The sequence below is a fragment of the Notechis scutatus genome, chromosome 3, assembly GCF_049901735.1.
Source record: "Notechis scutatus isolate UNSWTSFEM ecotype Mainland chromosome 3, rNotScu1.2, whole genome shotgun sequence".
Classification (NCBI taxonomy): Eukaryota; Metazoa; Chordata; class Lepidosauria; order Squamata; family Elapidae; genus Notechis; species Notechis scutatus.
The window spans coordinates 35772709-35795484 of NC_142011.1; the positions used below are offsets into that span (position 1 = coordinate 35772709).

General features: G+C 38.4%; 1 protein-coding gene across 3 annotated transcripts in view; it reads right to left on the reverse strand.

Moving 5' to 3' along the window:
* Window positions 1–7653, reverse strand: part of KDM5B (lysine demethylase 5B) — a 56279-nt gene extending 48626 nt beyond the window's left edge. For all 3 annotated transcript variants that reach the window (XM_026680902.2, XM_026680903.2, XM_026680901.2), the window contains exon 1: window positions 7418–7653. In XM_026680902.2, the coding sequence (XP_026536687.1) occupies window positions 7418–7555 (138 nt within the window). In that variant the 5' untranslated portion in view covers window positions 7556–7653. The remainder of the gene's footprint in view (window positions 1–7417) is intronic.
* Between the last annotated feature and the right edge of the window lie 15123 nt (window positions 7654–22776).

A 22776-nucleotide genomic window follows, 5' to 3' on the forward strand; every position in this document is an offset into this window, starting at 1 on the left:
TAAAAAAAATTGAGAACATGTGGCCTACTTTACTATACAACTTAAATTTTAAATTAAATACACTAAAGGGGTATTTACTACTGAGAATAGTAAAAATGATTTAATCAGAAAAATGATATATTTTAGGATTGCTTTTAAAAGAAAACGAAAGTTCAATAGATTCATTACAGATTGATATTATCAGGATATAGCAGTAACCTTTTTCTGAAACAATAGCTTGCGTCACTACTGGTAAATCATTATAAATATTCACTAATTTAAATACACTGCTCAAAAAAATAAAGGGAACACTTAAACAACATAATGTAACTCCAAGTCAATCATGCTTCTGTGAAATCAAACTGTCCACTTAGGTAGCAACACTGATTGACAATTAATTTCACATGCTGTTGTGCAAATGGAATAGACAACAGGTGGAAAGCATAGGCAGTTAGCAAGACAACCCCAATAAAGGAGTGGTTTTGCAGGTGGTGACCATAGACCATTTCTCAGTTCCTATGCTTTCGGGCTGATGGTTTGGTCACTTTTGAATGCTGGCAGTGCTTTCACTCTAGTGGTAGCATGAGACGGAGTCTACAACCCACACAAGAAGCTTAGGTAGTGCAGCTCATCCAGGATGGCACATCAATGCGAGCTGTGGCAAGAAGGTTTGCTGTGTCTGTCAGCGTAGTGTCCAGAGCATGGAGGCACTACCAGGAGACAGGCCATCACATCAGGAGACAAGGAGGCCGTAGGAGGGCAACAACCCAGCATCAGGACCGCTACCTCCGCCTTTGTGCAAGGAGGGACAGGAGCAGCACTGCCAAAGCCCTGCAAAATGACCTCCAGCAGGCTACAAATGTGCATGTGGCTGCTCAAACGGTCAGAAACAGACTCCATGAGGGTGGTATGAGGGCCCGACGTCCACAGGTGGGGGTTGTGCTTACAGCCCAACACCATGCAGGACGTTTGGCATTTGCCAGAGAACACCAAGATTGGCAAATTCACCACTGGTGCCCTGTGCTCTTCACAGATGAAAGCAGGTTCACACTGAGCACATGTGACATAAGTGATAGGGTCTGGAGATGCCGTGGAGAACGTTCTGCTGCCTGCAACATCCTCCAGCATGACCAGTTTGGCAGTGGGTCAGTAATGGTGTGAGGTGGCATTTCTTTAGGGGGCCGCATAGCCCTCCATGTGCTCGCCAGAGGTAGCCTGACTGCCATTAGGTACCGAGATGAGATCCTCAGACCCCTTGTGAGATCATATGTTGGTGCGGTTGGCCCTGGGTTCCTCCTAATGCAAGACAATGCTAGACCTCATGTGGCTGGAGTCTGTCAGCAGTTCCTGCAAGATGAAGGCATTGATGCTATGGACTGGCCCGCCTGTTCCCCAGACCTGAATCCAATTGAGTACATCTGGGACATCATGTCTCGCTCCACCCACCAATGCCACGTTGCACCAGACTGTCCAGGAGCTGGGGGATGCTTTAGTCCAGGTGTGGGAGGAGATCCCTCAGGAGACCATCCGCCACATCATCAGGAGCATGCCCAGGCATTGTAGGGAGGTCATACAGGCACGTGGAGGCCACACACACTACTGAGCCTCATTTTGACTTGTTTTAAGGACATTACATCAAAGTTGGATCAGTCTGTAATGTTTTTTTCCACTTTTATTTTGAATGTAACTCCAAATCCAGACCTCCATGGGTTGCTAAATTTGATTTCCATTGGTAATTTTTGTGTGATTTTGTTGTCAGCACATTCAACTATGTAATGAACAAAGTATTTAATAAGAATATTTCATTCATTCAGATCTAGGATGTCTTATTTTTGTGTTCCCTTTATTTTTTTGAGCAGTGTATTTATTGCTTTGCATACAAAAAACTAACGTGATTCATTATGTAATAATGCTAAATCCAATATAATATCAGAGGTTCATATTTATTTTTCTATCCATGGATTTTAAGGCTTATATGTATACCAAGTTTCTTAATGTGTGCAATGCATGACTTCAGGCTGTCCTCACAGCTCTAGATGCCTTCACTAGATGCTCTCTACTTCATCATAAAATAGGCATGTCTCAGCATGTCCTAATTCACAAAAAGCAGGTTGGTTTATATATGTTAAAGGCAATAGTAGAACATGCAATCTTATATTATGAAAGATATTATGGATATTTTCCTTCAGGAAACACTGGACTTGCAAACTTTAATATGGCATAGATGAAGCAATACATAAAAACTATCAAATCTTCTCAGTACAGTTACGGAAAGGTAAACTGAGAGCATTAATATAATTAGAAATAAGACTTTCAAGAATTGTCACATTTTGCAAAATTATCTTCTAGACTGCTGAAAAGAAGGAAAAATAATACTTTTGAATACATTCTACAGAAAAGTTTACAGATCTGAGCCAAACCAACATATAGTCTATATATGGCTTCACCAGAACTGCAAATAAGTATTTGTTTAAAGGACTCTGAATGAATGAAAGACATAATGGTGTAAGCAATCCCTTTAGCAGGAATTACATATTTTCTTGAGAAATCAATCAATCAAATCCAGATCTCTGAGAGAAATGGTAGTTAGGAAAGTGAAATATTTCAATATTTTAATATTTTATGACTAATAAAATACAGTGAGGCAAATGATATTGAGACTCATGGGATAGAACCAAGGCAATTCAGATAAACTAACAGCTCATCCATTATAGGTTGCTATATGAATTAGGTGGCATTTGCCTGGGTTTATGCACTTCCTTCTTCTTCCCACCAAAGAGAAATGTAAAGCTTCCATTACCCTCACCATCAACAACTATGGTTTCTCAATATTTTTTTTCAACCATAATCTAAGAATAATATTTTGTCACTTCATGATTTATAATCTGGATCTGGTATTTTCAGTGACAACTTCTGGACTCTATTTGCAGTAGGAAATTTGCCATCTCTTTCATATACGTAATGATAAATGAAGTATTCTATCGCTTCTGAAATTAGGTGTCATGTAAACTCAATGAGAAATAATTTCATAAGAATTGTAAAATATTTCAAGATTGGTAGTGAAGATTCATTTACCACCTGGGCAGAATTCTACAGAAACCATCACCCCTCCCATTTAACTTAACTGCTCTTTAATTAGCTGGCATTTATGATGCAGAAGCCAACAAAAAGCAGCTCTTTAGATGGAATTCTGGATTAGTAATATAAAGTATGGTACAGATTTTCCATTTTTGGAAATGGATTTTATATTAATTATGACATGATTGTTTAAATTTGAGCTATTCCTACTCAGAAAAAAGCTGCATAACTTGATAGAAATTTCTGCTTAAATCAGAAGATCAAATATGGTGCAAATAACTCCACTAAACAGCCCTTACTATTTTTTTGCCATATCATCAGAACATAACTGGTTACAGCTAACTAGAATTACTTGATTCACCAGCTTGCTACAGCTGCTTCAAGATTTAATGTGATTAATTCAAGATTTATATCTTGATTAATCACAATTTGAGTAACTGAATGTTACAATGTAGATGAGGAAGTATCCTATTTAAGCACATAATCTTGAATGTAATAATTTAAGTTCCTAATTCTCAGAATATTCACCAATGACTATGTTGGGAAATTCTGGGAATTGAAAGCCACACATCTAGAAGACAACATATGGAAACCTGTCCCAAGTAGAAATATGGGAGACAGATATCATTAGCAAAATCAAGAAACATCAGGAAAATAATTTAGCATAGAACTCAATAAAACAGGGTTTGTAATCAATTGTTATAACTAAAAATCTCATTTCAGGAATTAATATAATAATTTAATGCTCTAGCATATATACACACAGTTTATGAAGTGCAACATATCTGTTTGAGGTTTTTATTTTGAAAACTTTTATGTTGTCTAACATTTTGAAAAATGAATTGCAGCTCTAATATAAATATTAAAATAAAATAGCTCCAAATATGTCTAAATATATAATGTTCAATATCTTACTATAAATGAGAACTTTGTTAATTTTAAAAGCAGAAGGTAGAAAATAATACCCAGTTTTGAATGGTATCTACTTCTTAGCCAGAAAGGGGCATTTTCTGCAAATGAATGTACATACTGTTTATGATAATAAAAAGATCAATTTCCCGTGAACATTTGAGGAGATATTTTTCTAAGCAGGTTCAATGCGTTAAAAGTATATAGTTTATGTAAGTGCATACTAGTACATAAATATTTATCAAATGTACATAATATGCTATAGAACATATAAACATTTACTTAAATCAACGTATTTGCACTTATTTCAACAAGTCTCAAGTCTGTACAATCACAGAAATCCTGTGAAAGTTAGGAACAGCTAACTTTACTGATATCATTAAATAATGTAGCATTTGGGGCTATTGCATCAAGAATTTAAATTTGGTGCAAAAGAAGTTTTCAGTAACAAGATGATGCGAAACAGAGACTAGATTGTTATTTTAAACAAATGGACCAGATTGAAATACTGAGTCATTCACAAAAATCCATGGGCACTTTTTTCCCACCTTGCTGGATAGATTTTCTTCTTAGTCTGCAGGAAAATTACATTTAATTTATGTCAGCACACTTTAAATTTTTCCATTATTACATTTTATTATTATTAAAAAATAACAATCAAGAATAGGGATCCATGCAAACATTCAGGCCAGATAAACATATTAGCCTTTTCCACACATTATGGAAAATGTATTGTCTAATATGACCTCTGTTATATACAACTAGGCTTTTATTATAAAAGTGATATTACTTATAAAAAGACTTTCAAATTGGAACACATGTTCTCTGATAGTGTGAGACAACAAATTCAGAGACCAGGCATGGAAAGTAGTTTTTTTTTCCTGAAAAATACCTTAAAAAACCAAATTAGTTTTATTTTTCCACAATATTGCACCAATTTATATGAAACATACGTCTCTTATTTTCAGTCCATTTTCTAAAATAGACTAGATTTTATTTTTAAAATCTTGTTTTAACTGACAAAATTCCCAGGTAACAGTAATTCAGCTGCCACTTGGTCATCCCAGTTTTGGAACTATATCTCACAAACACGTACAAATCTACTCCAAAAACCTAGAATTTAAAGTGATTGTAAAATGTAATAAAGGCTTGTATAACAATCTTAAATATAGAAATTTTATCTGATTAACAAATTTAAATATGGAAAAATAGAGAATCTACAAAATATATATCTTTCATATATTTTTAAAATCAGAAGCTGTATAATAACATGTACAGAAGTGCTATCCCACTGAGTGCTACTTCTAAATAAACTTTATTGAAATAAGTGGATCACTGACTGGAACAAAGGTGAGTATTTTTTAATTAGCAAAAGAGAAGTCCTACATACCATTTTCTCCAATTATGTTGACTATAATAATTAAAGCAAAAAGTTAAAATTTTCAAATGTATCCAAAACAAAACATGGATAAAGTTTTAATAGAACTTCTAACATAATCAAAATGTCTTAATTTCCAAATTAAATGCTTTTAAGGACCCCTCACTAAAATGAATACTGCCTGAGGTCATTTGGTCTCGAAAATTAAGATATATTTTGGTGGAAGGAGTAAGGTATCTCTCCTTTTAAGAACCAAACATGTGATTTTTTTTCAGATACTTCCTTCTAATCCATATTTAATCTTTTTCACCAAATTCAAGTAACTGTAATAATAGTCACAGCCAGTAGCAATAAAACTATTATTAAGAGGCTGTTTTACACAAAACTACCCTCTTGCAAGCCTGCTGCATTGCCTGATAATATTTTTAATGATGGAGACTTATCACCCTTCCCACTATGTATTGCACTCTAAAATGGTGGCCATGTCTGCCTAGGATTCTAAAAGAAAAGATTTCTCCAAACTCTAATGCAATGTATTTATTTTCAACTTTAAAATATGGATATTTTTATTAAAATCAAGCCTGATGGGTCCTGAATGGCCACAGAATTATTTTTATAGGTACAGAAAAGAGGGAAATAAGGAAATCTTCAGCTTTAGCTCAACCACAATGCCAACATGGAGGGCAACACCCAAGCAGCTGTCTCATTTAGGTCTTTACACAATGATTGCTCCAAGTATTTATATTGAAAGCAGCAGTGTAACTAAGAATTTGACACAGCTTAAACTTTGTTTGACAAAGTACCAGACTAAACACAAAACTACTTTCAAAATATCCAACTTTATGAACTGGCTGTCTCTTTATAGCTATACAATTTCTTCTATCTTGTAGAATTCCACATTTTGTTAAACCAAAAAAAAAAAACCACCATCTAGCATGCATGTTCCATTACTTGCCTGCAAGAAGAAAACATAAATCTAGTCATGCAGGCAAAGTTTAAAAACCCTTTATGAAGTTGAAAACATGTCTGAAGCTGCTGCACCCATGATGCCTACAGTTGTTAGCTCTTCTTGGGTAGAAACAAAAGCTTCGACTGCTCTTTAAAGACACTGCCCACTAGCGACCCTCGGGGAAGTCATCCAGAGAAGGACCTTCAAAAACTACCCCAGATAACTTCTTCCTTTTCATCTAAACAACGCAGCAGTTTAGAATTGTTTCATGCATGAGAAAGGAGGGGGAACTGGTGGAGAAAGAGAAACACTACAAAAGTAAGCTTTTTTTTTTTTTTTTTGTGCTTCCCAGATCGTGGGTTGGACCTCGCAAGGCAACTTTATTCGGACCGCCGAGGGCTGCGAGTGAGCAGAGTTTCTCGAGTGGAGTCGGGGACCGAAGCGAGATCGATGGGGGGAGCTCGCCGGCAGCCATATTTATGGGTCTCCCACGGGGAACCGAGCCTCGAAGCCCGCTTTGCTTACAAGGACGGCCAAGCGACACCCCACGCTCTCTCCTCTCACCGAGTGGGGTAGGATGGGGGAGCTGTTCCGGGCTACAGAAACAAGTCGACCTGAAGCACACAAAGCGCTTCAGGACACAAGACCTAGGATGGCAAGGCGAGGAAGCGGCTCCCCCTCCGTTGTTCCCTCCCCCCTCGCTAGCCCCCCATGCAGGAAAGCCTCGAGCCCGACCGACCCTGAACAGATGGATAGCAGGGAATCCCTCTTAGGGAAGGGCGCACTTTCCCCCGTGGTGACGCGGGCGTGGGACGACGGGAGGAGTGGAAGCTTCCGTGCGAGGAGGAAGAAAGGGGGAGTTGGGGGAAAGTTTCGGAGGAGGCACGGAGGGGGGACGCCCGGAAAGCGACTTCAGTGAAAGCCTTGGAAGACGGGAGCTACTTGGGCTCTCGGGAGGAGAGCGTCGAAAGCGGCCGAGTGGCCCGGGGGCCCAGTGCCCCCCCAGCCTATTTTTACGTACGGCTGCAAACTCCTTCGCCGCCCCACCTCGTTCAATGCCTGGTTGGGATGGGGGGGGCGAGAGGTCGACCCTCTCCCGCGGGCCGTCGCCAAGGTTTACTCACCGGTGGTGGCCGCACCTTGCAGATCCCGGTCCGCTCGGCAATGGGCCGGATTTTGTGGATAAAGCCGAAAGGGTCCGCGAATTCTTCCCAGGTGGGCTCGAAAACAGGGCACTCTGGCGGCGGCAAGAACTCGGCCATGGCCAGCTAGATGGCCGGCAGGACGGGGCAGCTCCGACTGGGGCAACCGTTCCGAACAATCCCCCAACAGCCAAAGCGTCGCAGCACACCTCTAGAATGGACGGTGTGCCTCCGCGCAAAAGGGAGGGAGGAGGAAAAAGAGTCCGCGGATGAGGACGGTCTATGAAAAGTGTCCCCCCCGACAACGCCGCTTTTTCTTAGGGGCTCATGTTCCTTCTCACCACATGGGGTGCCAAGCCCTCCTTCTCCTTCTCACCCCTTTGTTTGTGGGTCGGGATACGGGCGGCAAGACTCTTCCAAAGCAGTTAACAGAAAACGGGGCTGTATGCTCCCACTTGCAGGTCTCTCCCCCGGGTACTCTGACTGGAGTTTAGGGCCTATTGGGCCCGAAGGATCGCAGAAGAAAAGCTCCCGGCCTCGGTACCGTGGCTCCCACGGCAACGAATTGGAAACGAGGGCCGGGCTTAAAGGCCCAATGGCGAGCTGTCTCCCATTGTTCGAACTGGTTCAGTCAAGCCAGTTCCTACTAAATGAATGTCGTTAACTTTAGCTGGCATATATACACCACCAGTCGAGGATGCATGGGACTGTGAAGACTAGGCCCTGGGCTTAAATTGCTGTGAATAAATTGCTTAAGAAAACGGGTGTGTCTTGCTTGGCCTAGGACCTAGGTGTACAAACTCTTGCAGCCATGTGCACAACGGATTTATTCCATACTTTACCTGCAGCTTTAATTTATGCCTGTCCTCTTACCTCTTTTCCCCACACATAGGTATAAAATCAATCTGAGTAGCTATTTTGGTATGAATAAGGCCATTTTGTATCTTTGAGCTATTGAGATTATTTATAGTAGGAAAACAGGACACATGAAAACAAAATAAGCCGCCTGCCAAAATCTCAGACAATTTTCACTTTAAAAGCAAATTTCTGGCACACACACCCCTTTGATCTTTCAGTCCAAATATAATAATTCATTTGCCTCCACCAGCCCTGAGATGAGGAAATGCCATAGAAAGCTATATTTGTTTTATTATGCTATTGTTGAACTGATTAGCTATTTTTATCAACTTTCAGATGGTCAAAAGTAGGATAGTAATCAGGGCACTGACTTTAGTGAAATCTTTTTTGTAAATAAAACTTTTAGTAAAAAAAAAATACATACCTGATGCAACAATGCATGCAAAGAGTTATGGGATTGATATATTTGTAACTCTTTAAAGAAAATTTGGCATTGTGAAAAAGAAGCATTCCAATAAGGTAGAGTACATGGAACATTTTCAAAACTGCTTTCTTTACATTAATATTTTGAACAATTAAGGAACTTAATTTCTTTGTATGGTCTACAGTGGTATTCAAGAATGGAGATTGAGATGAGGCCAAAAAAGGTAAGCCATATTTTATCTTACAATAATTGTAGTTTTTAATCTTTTATTAATCCAGCATAACTGAATTTGATTGTGCTTGTTTGGCAATGAGGTTTATTGAATTCAGTGACATTTATTTTCAAATAAGACTTGAAAATATTGCATAATGCATGTTCAGTGATTCTGGAAATTGTTTTACTTTGCAGTTTTTCTTAATGCTTTGTTTCTTGTAAACATGAAATCTATTATGATAAACTTTGTCTTAACCTTGGCTTCTTAATGTGCAAAATAACATAGGTTTAGATTGGTTCCAAAAGAATGCTGAGATTCTAATTTTGAAGAAGAGGCAAATATTGGAGAGGCATATAAAAAGCTTCAATATTAAAGGGAGTGTGGAAGGAAAACATCCTTAGAATCATGGACTTTATCGCAAAGCAGAATCATTTATTAGTTTTTTTCAGAAGTAAATTCAATAGAGCAATTTTATAAAAAGATACTAAAGCTGTGTGTGACTTCTTTTAGAACTTAAGGGCAATTTTATTATACATATATTAAGATTATTTTATTTTGAACAAAAATATCTAGGCTTAAGCTTTTTATAAACAAGCAATTTCCTCATATAGGCCTGCTTGCTATATAAAACTTTGGGATTTGTCTTTGTTCCAGAAACCTATTATGGGATTGTTGCTATGCTCGAGTTCCTCCAACGGAAGATCACTCGAGACCTCTCAGTAATGAGTTGCACGCAGAGACCGCAAGCACATAGGTCTCTACTCTCTAATCCACCTTCCCCTTTATGATCTATGTTTACATGTGCGGAGCGATCTTTCACAGCTGACAGCCATCTCAATGCCGGCACTTCTTTTTTTAAAGAGCCTCTCTATTCTCTCGGATAGGCCAAAGACTTGGGAAACGTCATAAGGGGAGGGAGGCTGAGCTGTTTCATTGTCTGCGCCTGGTGCTGTGCAGTGGGGAAGCCTTCTTTTCCAGTGTAAATCACTGCACGGGGGGGTGGAGTGTAAACTGGAGCGCTGCTCTATGTGTGGCTTTCAAGCCTGCATAGAAGAATCGAAGCCTCTTCAGTACCACAGGCAGATCACTGGAGTCTCCAGGACAATGGAAACTAGTGATTGGAGAGGACGATCCGAGTAATCATTAAAAACCGATGTTGCAACTCCAGTTTAAAAGGGGTTTACTTTGATCCTCTACCAAAGTGAAAGATGTATTTATTTCCTAGTAAATGTGCAAATATATGTGGGGGATTGTAGCTTTAGCATCGGGGACTGTAATACATCCGCTTACCTGGAAACAAGCCCCAATTAAATCTGTCTAATTTACTTCTGAGCAGCGATTAATAGGACACACTATGTGAAATGTGCCCCGTTCCTAGACGGAAAAAATCAACCGGAGAGCTGTCGCTTTTTAACATACTTTTTTCCTTCTGGCAATAAGCTGCTCGCAATATCAATTCAGTTTTGAACATTCCATATTATGCAGGGTGCGCTTAAACCCCAACTTTAACCAAGTTTTAGCTCTCTAAAAATGGTTCATATTTTCACCGTGTCAAGAATTGTCTGCCTCCCCCTACTTCATTTCATCTATGTTTAAGCCTTACTCATTAGCAGAATTCTTCAAGAAGAAAAGGGTTGGAATTTTGGAATGATTCCAAAAAGTTTTATAAAGACAGGTTTCTTCCTGTGCTCTCTTCCCCGCCGCTATTATATGAAGACTTCTGGCGTTAATCATCGTCAATCGTTTTGCACTTCGGGGGTGGGAAGTGAGGGGATGTTTTCTTTATAAACAAAAGTTCAAACCATTTTCCCCAATATCACCCAGGAATCCTTCGAATTTTGACATGCAATCATTTTTAATCCTTACCCACCGCCCTCCCTAACAATGATGCCTCTGATTCCGTTTCACACAAAACTCAGGGATCCCGTACTATTTTGCATCGTGTGAGCCATCCAAAATACAAAATTCCCGACCCTATCATTCAGGAGCCCGGGGGGTTTGTCCGAATCACTTCACTAACTAGCGTGGTACGTGGCGTCTAAGCTCTTATCCTGCTATAATCCCACCCCACTCTATTCTGTTACTGGCAAAATATGAGGTGAAGGCGGGATGGACTGCGATGGAGGTGATGTCATTTGGTTCACGTTGATCTTCCATGGCCAGAACTTTATACTCGGATTAGCGTCCTTCGGCTCTTGACCGGTATGTCGGCCCACTCGAAGACGATTAGCAGAACAAAAAGACAATCCTCTCTGGTGTCAGATTATCAAAGGGGAGTACAGCCTACATAGGATAGGGCCAGACCCGTGGACGAAGTCCAAACCCCTCCTTCATCAGCATCTACCAGCGGTCTCCTGTTGTACGAAGGCGGTGATAAAACAGGAGCGCCACATATAGGCCATGTATTACCAAAGTGTTGGGACTGAAACCACTGACCCAACAAAAAAAGAATGGGCCAAAGTACCTTGCATAGAATATAGCCCCACCTGTAGGGACAGAAGAAGAGACTTGCCCTCTAGGACCCGGGGGGAGCAGCAGGCGCTGCACGTAGCGCACGTGTATTCGCTCCCGTACTTTTGGCCCAATCTGCTCCTCCCCCGTACGAAGGGAGAAATCGTCAGTCTTTCGACACAGCCTAGGGACCGGGGGGGGGGGGGGTTGGCGTCCACCCACTCCCTTTCTGCTCCTCAGCTCCTAGTTCTGTGATAGGAGGTTTGCCAAGGCAGCAACAGCTGGTGAACCCAGGCCTTTTTGGTGCCGCGCCCGTCGGAATTCAGGAATTATAATTTGCACATCTTAAAAGCGCTTGAGGTTTATGCCAATGCTCAGGGCATGGTAGGGTTCCTCCTTTGTGCCCTCTTGCCATACCCGAGAGTTAATGAGTTATGAAAGATGATAGTAATACTCCCTTTTAGTGCATGCTAAAGCTATACATACAGCTGATCATCCGGAATAACGACTATAAGGGTTGAAGCAGGGAGTGGTTTTATTCTAGACAGATTAAAAACAGAAAAGGCCCAACGTCTAAGAGTGGTACTATACAAAAGTGTGGGCAAAATCCAGTGCACAAATGACAGTGAATCTCATGGTGCCTTAAAGCTGTGATACAGCCAATGCTTGGAGAATGAATGCTGATTTATACGTTTTCCAAAAGTAACATAAAAATAATAAATAATTTCCAGGATGAGATTCCAGCAAATGAGAGTGGCAACTGCTCTGTATGTCACTAAGAAACTATTTGCAGGAGTATGGTTAAACTATAATTATTTTACATTTTGTGGTAGTGTTTATTTTATGATTATTATCTCTTTTATTCATTAAACATGAAATTCAGTCAACTGAATATTTAAAGATGTATCACAAATATCACTGACTGGCTATTATTATTATTATTATTATTATTAATATTATTATCACAGTCAGCCAGATGTTCAGACTGGGTTTGGCATTTTTTTTCTACCTATCGGGTCCAAAGACCTGGGATAGGCAAATCTGGATGTTTCACGGTGTTACAGATATCGTCACATGATGGAAGCTGTTCCAAGTAAAGCTGCCTTGTCAATTGATTGATGGTGAATTTGTCAATGCCAATGGTATTCAAGTGGTGCTCCAGTTATTTTGGGATTGCATCCAAGGTGCCTATTACTATTGGTACTACCCTTGCTTGGCTTTGCCACAGTCGTTCCATTTCTATTTGTAGGTCTTTTTATTTTGTTATCTTCTCCAATTCTTTCTCTTCTCTTCTGCTGTTTCCAGGCACTGCCTGGAGTTGTTGTTGTTGTTGTTGTTGTTGTTGTTGTTGTTGTTGTTGTTATTATTATTATTATTATTGTTGTTGTTGTTATTATTATTACCCTGTTTCTCCAACAATACGGCCTTCACCAATAGGAAGGCCCAGCATGATTTCTAGGCATGAGGTGAAATTAAGCCCTGCCCCCAAAATTTAGGCCTTTTTAATCCATGCGTTTCTCGCCATTTTTCACATCGTTCATTAAAACTACACGAGATGAAGAGAAATGGGAGGAAGGGGGGGAGAAAACTTGCCCTTAGGAGCGCCCTGCACGTAGAATACCCCAATCTACTACCGATAGAACATCGGCCGATAGAAGCTCCCCAAAGGCAGAGTCACCAGCCGCTTCTATCGGCCAGTAGAAGCAGCCTCAGGGTGAGCGCCCACGTGCACTCCCCTCACCACGAAGCCATTTCTATCAGCCGATGGAAGCTCCCCAAAGGCAGACTCACCAGCTGCTTCAGGGCAAGGCGTGGCTGCCCACGGAGCGCTCCTGACAGGAGCATCCCACACACACGCCCCTCGCCACAAAGCCGTTTCTATCAGCCGATGGAAGCTCCCAAAGGCAGAGTCACCAGCTGCTTTTATTGGCCAGTAGAAGCGGCCTTGGGGCAAATGCCCACATGCACTCCCCTCGCCACAAAGCTGTTTCTATTAGCTGATGGAAGCTCCCCGAAGGCAGAGACACCAGCCACTTCTATCGGCCGGTAGAAGCAGCCTCAGGACGAGTGCCCTACACACACTCCCTTCTCCACAAACCCGCTTCTACCAGCCGATAGAAGCAGCTGGTGACTCTGCCTTTGGGGAGCTTCCATTGGCCGATAGAAATGGCTTCGTGGCGAGGGGAGTGCATGTGGAAGCTCACCCAGAGGCTGCTTCTACCGGCCGATAGATTTCCTCCCCCACGTGCACCCCCACCTAGACCGGCCCATGCTCACTCAACTCTCCACGAGGCCGCTTCTACCAGCTGATAGAAGCGGCTGGTGACTCTGCCTTTGGGGAGCTTCCATCAGGCGATAGAAGTGGCCTTGTGGAGAGGTGACTGCGCATGGGGCACTCTAGGTTGGGGTGTGTGTGGGCGAGGAAATTAAGTCACCCCCGAAAAGACGTCCTAGCCATTTTTTCGGGGCTCAAAAAAAAAAAAAAGACGGCCTTATTTTATGAGAAACACATTATTATTATTATTATTATTATTATTATTATTATTATTATTATTATTATTATTATTTATTTCATTAAACATGAAACTCAGTCAACAACATTTTAAAATATATCACAAATACCAGTGACTGGTACTAATGGTTGATACGAGTTGCTGCCAGCTTCCTAAGTATCAACCAAGTATCTTCTTAAAATATACGATGTTCTGAGTAGTGCAGTTTTTTGCAGTTCTGCTGGTGTTATTGCAGGAAGCTGCAATTTCTTGATGTGTTTTGTAAAATTCTTGGACAAGTGCCCCAATGACAATGGGTATCACTGTTACATGTTTCATAACTATGTAGTTTCGATGGCCAGGTCGCGATATTTCGTGATTTTTCCCCAGTTCTTTTTCTTTGACTCTGGCGTCTCCAGGTACAGCAATATCAATAAATTGTACACTTTGGCCCTCAACAACCGTAATATCTGGTATGTTGTGTTCCAAATGGTGATCCATCTGTTTTTGTTGTTGTTGCTGTTGTTGTTGTTATTATTAATTTCTATAGACACCCATTCAAGCAAGACTCTGGGCAACTTAATTCTAAATTTATAAAACAATTTTTAAAAAGCATTAAAAAAAACAATAAAAACATTCAAAATATACGTAGCAACTGAGATGTGGCCAGTCAACAGTAAAGCTAAGAAATGGGGCCCTTATCACAGTCTTGGGAATGCAACCAGATTTTTATAGCCTCACAAAAGGATGACAAGATTTGGGCCATTCTAATCTCTGAGGGGAGGATATTCCACAGAGCAGGGGCTACTGCAGAAAGGGCCCATCTTTTAATTCCTGCCAGCTGACACTCTGGCTGACAGAATCTGTAGCATGCCCAATCTGCTATATCAAATTGAATGGATAGACACTCTTAGAAAAAGGCAGTCCCTCAGGTAACCTCGTCCCAGCCATAGAAGACTTTAAAGGTGAACATGTAGCACCTTGAATTGGAATTGGCCTTACGGTTACATATCGGTAACCAATACAATTCACGCCACAGGGCACTGGGACCATCAGTCGCCTACTCCAGTCCAGGCCCTTGAACTACTTCTGTGATGCAGAGCTTTGTTGGTCCCACTAGATGGTGCTGTACAAGGACATTGTTTCATTACACAGTTAAAAGTTAGAACATGAAATGGAAAAACCAGAATCAGAATAGAGCTGGAAGGGACCTTAAAGGTCTTCTAGTCCAGCCCCCTGCTCAAGCAGGTTATCCTACCATTTCAGACAGGCGATTGTCCCAGCTTTTCTTAAAAACCTCCAGAGTTGGAGCACCCACAACATCTGAAGGCAACTGGTTAATTGTCCTTGCTGTTAGGAAGTTTCTCCTTGGTTCCAAGTTGTTTCTCTCCTTGATGAGTTTCCATCCATTGTTTCTTGTCCTGCCTTCTGGTGCTTTGAACAACATAAAACTAATTACAACATCTTACAGCTTATTAGTGTGTTAATAGACCAGTAAAGGGAGTAAGGTTTATATTCAATAATGGCACATGACATTGAAATAAGCTAAAAGTCTTACTGGGATTATTGTTTTTATTGTTGTATAATTGTTTTTTTTTTATAAGCCACCCCAAATGACTAAATTTTCAAAATAAAATAAAAGTATGTCACTAATGTGGAAATGATCAAAGTAAGTTTAGAGACAGGATGAACTTTACACTTCAAGATTTTATTCATTCGTTCATTTACTAATACACATACAAACTGCCGCGGCGGCAGCAAGGGTCATATCTAAAATGTGATAAGTCACTCATAGATGGACTTTTCCCTTGTTTTAGCAACACTTGGATTTCTATTGGCTATCAATAATATATTACCCTTGAAAAATGTAACATGGATTTTCAGTGTCTACACATATGCAGTCATAAATTATTTGTATTTTTGTTCTATTTTCTCCTCTAACCATTTTTTCCTTTAAAGTAACCTCTTCTTCATTCCTTTTTAGGATTAATAGGTTACTATTTTGGAAGATTTTAAAAGTGTGAACTGATTTTTCTGGTGATATGACCCAAATAATTTTCTATTATCTTTGTAATTTTCACAAAATGCTTAGTCTGCTTGGACAATAAAATATAAATATATTAAATATTCTTGACATCTTCTATACTTCTGTATTAATTCCTCATATAAATTACCTGCTGTTGATTTGATGATGATAGGGAAGGGTTATTTTGTTTTTTAGGGGGGTTGGGCCAGCAATCTGCCAAATAGATTAAGCTTTGTGACCAACTGCTCTAATGCTTTGAAATGTAGTCTTGTCTGCTAAAATTGGCAAGGGAAGATAATGATTACCTGCTAATATTTATTAATATTAAAGTCAGAAGTATAGGATCTGGTTGAGAACTTGATCGCCTTACATCAGTAATAGAAGGCTTACTGAATCCAAATGAAAAATGTATTAAATCATCAGCTTGGGCATGGCTGCAGAAATTTGGGAGTAGATATTTGCTCTGTATGAGTGTTGGGAAGGGAATTCTTTTTCTGTGCAGTTTTTCATTACCATTCACTTAAGTCCTGCCTGAAAATATTATATACAATTTCACTTGAACTTGAGGAATTAATTTACTTCCTAAACCATTTAAATAGAGGGGAAAACAAGGTCAAAGTAAATATTTAATGGCCTGAAGCCACATTGTAATGTTTTCTATTCACTTTTGTTGAATATAAACAACATTTGGTGGATGAAATCAGCAATGAGGTATATAGTCTTTGGAGATTTGATGCTCATCTATATCAGATGTATAAAGTGGCAGGGGATCAGAGGAGAGTGATAAACCCTAGACACAGACTGATTTCACAATACACACCAAACTACAAACACTCTAACCATAACTGAGCCTGATGTATTAAGTGACCTCAGTCTAGGTCAGTAGTTCATTGTTAAATATATCATACAAATGCAGTAAAAATTAACTATTAATAAACATACTGTAGAAATAGCATGTGCAGGATATGTAGGAACTTAGTCAATTTTGCTGTGCCATTGTAATTAGTGGCAATACCTGTACCAAATGAAAATATTAAAGAAATGAACACAGATCAGCCTATATTGGACACAAATTTATAAAATGTGTAACTTTCGAAGCATTAGTATGATTAACACACAAGTCATGACAAAACATAATTCTAAATGAAGAGAAAGATTAAATTCTTAACAAAAGGAATAAGAGTGAGCTAAATAAAATTATTGCACTTGAACTGGTATGATTGTATTTTGGAGTTTTAAATAATAGCATTGACTTTATGTCTGCTGAATTCTCAATTCTCAAGAAAAAAATAAGATGTTACCATTGGACCAGAAGATCCCTATGCCACAAATAGGGAACAATAAGATGTTGAATAAGCTTTGCAGTCTTTCATTCATTTTATAATCCTTTATCCTGCAGTGGAGAAAATCATTTCTCTACTATTGGGAAAATAAAGTTCACCTATTTCTGGAATTTGCTTCCATATGTGGAATGGGAGAAATGTAATTTTATCCTTTAAGCAGCAAATATTTATTTTTACAAATAAGTCATGGTGGCAAACATACCTAATATTCCTTTATCCTCCTATTTTACCTACAATAACAATCCTGTGAAGTAGGTTGGGCTGAGAGAGAGTCTGGCCCAAAGTCACTCAGTCACATTTCATGCCTGTATTCAATAAAGGGTGGAATTTTAACATTTCTGGCAATATTCTCTCAAAGAGAATATAGTACTTGGGCTTATATGGAAAGTTAATTTCAACTCTCTTTCTGGCCTAAGGGCTATACACAGGAATGTTCACTTTAATGCTTAATAAGTATCCTATTTCATGAAAGCAAATATTAGTAGTCCTGTACCAAAAAACTTGAAATATGCTGTGGTGAGCAGAACTGTTTTTGTGCCCCAAACTCTCCCACAAACTCCAAACTTGTCTTTAGATGGATCTGACTGTGGTAATAACTGCTGCAGTATTGTACCACCTTAATGTATAAGCCAGCTGGATTGAAATCTGTTCATGCAGCAAATATCTGCCAGAAGTATTTAGTGACTCAGAAATGTAAAGAAGAACATTCAGTGCAAGATTAAAGGAGAATAATCCAGAGCTGCACATATTAAACACTTATGCAAGACCTTAAAAGCATTTGCATTTTTTTAATGTCTTCTGATCTAAGTACTTAATAGAGCAACATATACTAAAAATGGGTGGCTTCATGGACTGTAATTAAATTATATTTTAAAAATTAATGGTATGTATATAAAAGTAAAAATATAAACAGCTTTTAAAGACAGTATGCTCCAAGAGAAGTGGTAGAATGGTAGATGATTTATCAAAGATATAAACATGGACTTGCCACCAATGTCAAGGACAGGATAATAATTTCATTAGCAGGTATTCTCCATTGCTACTTTACTTATTTAAAATAAAATTACATAGTGAAAGAATACAGTTCATCTCTTTTGGAAAGGTAGCAGAAGAATTGGTGCAAAATTCATTGACTGGATCAAGTCTTAGTTAAGTCTGGAATTTATCTAATAAAATTCATTGGGAAAATAATGTTAATTGCTAGTATTTTTTTTTCATAGCTGAATTAATGTGTATCAGTAAACAACTGTGTGTTTTTGATTTGATTTTAGCATGATGTACCAATCCAGTTATTCTGGTTTGTAATAATGCATGATATAAATCTGATACTTACATATTATGACATTTCTCAAACCAGCATTGAATAAGTAATACTAACACTGAACTGTACTCTGTTATTCTCCCCTGAGAAGGTGAAATATGTTATAGCATACTTCAACCTAGTACTTCCAGATGATTTAGTTCAAGTTGCTTGATAGTGAGATGGCGACATACAAATTTAACAAAGAAACCCAACAAATTTAAGATGCGTGAACTTCAACTCCCAGAATTCCCAGCCAAATCTTAATGTTGCTGAAGTTGAAAAACATTGATTTAGATCGGGGTGTCAAATTCGCAGCTCGCAGGCCAGATGCGTCACATGCTGGCCACACCCACCCATGGGGGGGGGGGGGGAAGTCACGATACATCACCTGACGAAAATGTAACACCATGAATTTGACACCCCTGATTTAGATCATCACTCTGAGTCAGACTAACCATAAGCAGCGTTGACTGGAACATGGGGAAATAGAACTCCAACACATAATGAAGAACCAGATTGGAGACAACTGCTCACTGAATCCATTCTGTTCAGTGCTTCCCCTGAAACCTTTGTAAATTAGAAGTTGACCTATTTTCAAAAGTATTATAAGTGTTTTAGTTGGTTTGTTTTTGCCAAGAACAACTTGTGACTGGAAAGTGACATATTTAAAATAAAGCGCTCTCTGCTCTGGGCAATGACAAAGAAAATTGTTAATGCAGATGGCATTTTTTTTCCACATTATCAATCATTACTAGGTGAAATGTAGGACAAACGTGCACCAATCACCATGAGTATTTTCCTGAACGCAAAAGTGAAATTAAATTTGGGTTATTTCTAATCCTGTTTATTATTTAATCTATACTTTTTTAAAAATGACAAGACTAGCTCAACAAAACAGTAATGGCCAGATTCACTAGACACTAGACATCACATGAAATATCTACCAGTGACAGGAACTTGCTGTTTGTCTAACCAGATTGTCTTTTACAGGCAGATTTCCTCCAACTTCAAAGGAAGACCCATCCATTAAAAACAGTGCACAACTTAAACCCAAAGGGCTAATCTCTTTTAAGCACCCCTTTGCAAAATATACTCATTTACAGTTGACATTCATCAGACCTCAGCAGGAAATTAGATGGAGAACAGCATGAAAATAGCACATACAAAAAGAATAATAAGCAGGTTTAACAGGTTTCTGCAGGACACTATTTTAATGTGGGTGGAGGAGTGAGAATTTGCTATAATATAATGTCTAAAGACAAGATTTCATAGTTAAGTATGGTTAACATGCTACAATAAGCACATTACTGTAAATCCATTAAGATGAGGGTAATATAAATGTCAGTAAATGCAAAATAAAAAAAGTTCCATTGTAAATTTGTCTTTCACAAAAGTTCTATTTCACAACACAGGCAAGACTTTTATTCTTGAAGCCTTCCAAAGGTTAAGCATAACTCCTGGTGACTTAATTATCCAATTTTTTTTTTAGATAGTTTTTTATTTTTAAACACAAACATACACATACAAAAACATAAAAACATAAAATCCTCTTCTATTTTATATACATACAGTGTGTCAGTTGGTTACGTATCTTTTGTGCTATACTTTTGTAGCCATTTACTCACAATTTTTATCAATCTTCACATTGTCAAACTAACATATGTTTATATATTTATCAGTTATTAGTCATCCATGACTAAACTATTCCATCGTTTTATACGGGATGTTCCACACATTTTATCCTAAAATTTATGTTATACTTTCAACCAGTGGTTATATATATCTGTATTATGTTTTATATCAATCTATTAGATTTCTATCACAAAATTATCTAGTCTATTATACAGTATTACCATGTCTTTTTATCCAACCATTGAGAAAATCCCATATCGTATAAAATTGCTTATCTTCTTGTTCTCTAATTTCAAACGTCAGTTTACTCATTTCAGCATAGTCCATAATTTTTTTGATAACTTCCTCCTGCATAGGTATTTTGTCATTTTTCCAGTTCTTCGCAAATACAATTCTACCTGCTGTTAAGACATTTACAATAAATATTTCAGTTCTTTATTATATATGTCTGGTATGACTCCCAATAAAAAGATCTCTGGTTTAAAGTCTAAATGCTGTTTTATCATTTTTTTCCAACCATGTGTGGATTTTAGTCCAATATTTCTTTGCGTCTGAAAAATGTCCATCACATATGGTAATATGAACCAGGTATCTGATGACATTTCCAGCATTTATCCAATTTATTCTTAAACATTCTTGCAAGTCTTGTCGGGGGTAGGTGCCACCTGTAAAACATCTTATACGAATTTTCTTTATATGCAGTTGACATTGTCATTTTGTAATTTTGAGACCACAATTTTTGCCATTTTTCCAAATCAATCCCATATCCAAAAATTTTTCCCCAAGCAATCGTTTCTTTAACTTGCTCCACCTCCAATTTAAATTCTAATAGATATCCATAAAGTTTTTTAATTACCTTTTCATCAGTACCCATCAAAATTTTATCTAAGTCGGTCAACTTATCATAAATACCTTCTGCCTTGGAGTCTTTATCAAACCTAGATTGTATTTGCAAATAAGAAAACCAATTCATTTTTACACCTTGTTCTTGCAACGTTTGCATAGATTTAAGTTCACCCTTTTCATTCAATAACTCCCCATATCTGTTTGTTCCTTTTTATATATTATTGGATAAGAAAGCTTCAATAGTTGATATCCATGTTGGAATTTTTAAGTAATATTGTCTTTTAATCTTCTCCCAGCTCAAAAACAATGCCTCACGAATGTCTTCTAAAATATCCATGTTTTAGTTCCCTTATACCAGAGAAAGGCATGCCATCCCAGCAGCAAGTCATGGCCTTCTAAAGTCAATAATCAATTATCCAATTTTTTATTGTCTTTACAAGAATACAAATGTTTTTGCTACAGGTAGTCCTTGACCTATGACAATTGTGTCCAAAATTTCTGTTGCTAAGCAAGACAGTTAAGTGAGCTTTGTTCCATGTTACGATCTTTCTGGCTACAGTTGTTAAGTGAATCACTGAAGTTAAGTTAGTAACAGGGTTAAGTGAATGTGGCTTCCCCATTGACTTTGCTACTCAGGTTGCAAAAGATTATCACTTGACTCCTGCGCATTGCAACTGTCAGAAATATGAACCAGTTGTCAAAGTGTCTGAATTTTGATCACGTGATCATGCACTGGTTGTGTGAAAAATAGCCATGTCACTTTTCAGTGCCATTGTAACTTCAAATAGTCACTAAATGAATAGTTGTAAATTGAGGATGATCTGTAGTCTCCTTCCAGAGTTTTAAAAAAGCTTCTAGTGTGTTTCAGTTAAAAGGTACCTTGGTGCATTGCCATCCACGTACTCTGTTCAGTTCTGTTGAGAACAGTCAAGACCAACTAGTAACAGCTGTCTTCTGAGACCAGGTTAATAAAGAGGGTGTCAATTGAGTTTGGAGATTAGATTAATTCTAAATTATTTGAATTGAGATCATGATGTGGATACTAGCTACATTATAAAACATTAAAAGTGATCTGTTACAGAATCCTCAATCCATTAAACTACCCTTTGATTGGATCCCTTTTAGAGCTATTGGTAATGTAATAGTATGGAAATAATGTGAATAGCTAATGTAACCTAGGCTGATAGAATCTTTTCTGGAGCTTAGAGGTTGGCAAGGTACCCGTCACCCATTTGCCTCACGTAACTGGTAGCATAACTGACCTTGTGCTTTATGGCAGACTTCTCCCAGCAACCATTTGCTGAGAGTATCCAGTTGAAAGCTCTCCACATTTCTTGTATACCCATTAGCTGAAAATATTTCCTGCCTGCTTAAACTGGCAATATCTGACTTGACATCATGGACATCCAACAAACCTGCAATTCAGATATTGATATTCCCAGGCCTTGTTTAACACGCTACTTTATATCTTCAAATGCTGGAACAAGAAATCTAAGTAGGCTCATTCTAGGAAATGATTGGTTCATCACTATGATTAATTTTTCTATCATTCCACCTCATTAAAATATCAACTCAAAAAAAAAATGCCCCATCTATTATTCAAAGGCTGCAACTACATCCAAATTCTCTTACAGAATGTCATGAAACTGAATAAGATATGTGAAATGCAGCTTGTGTCAGGCAGGGTTATAGACCAGATTTTTGCTGGCTCTTGATATATGGGAAAAAAGTATGCATTTTGGGATTAGAGAA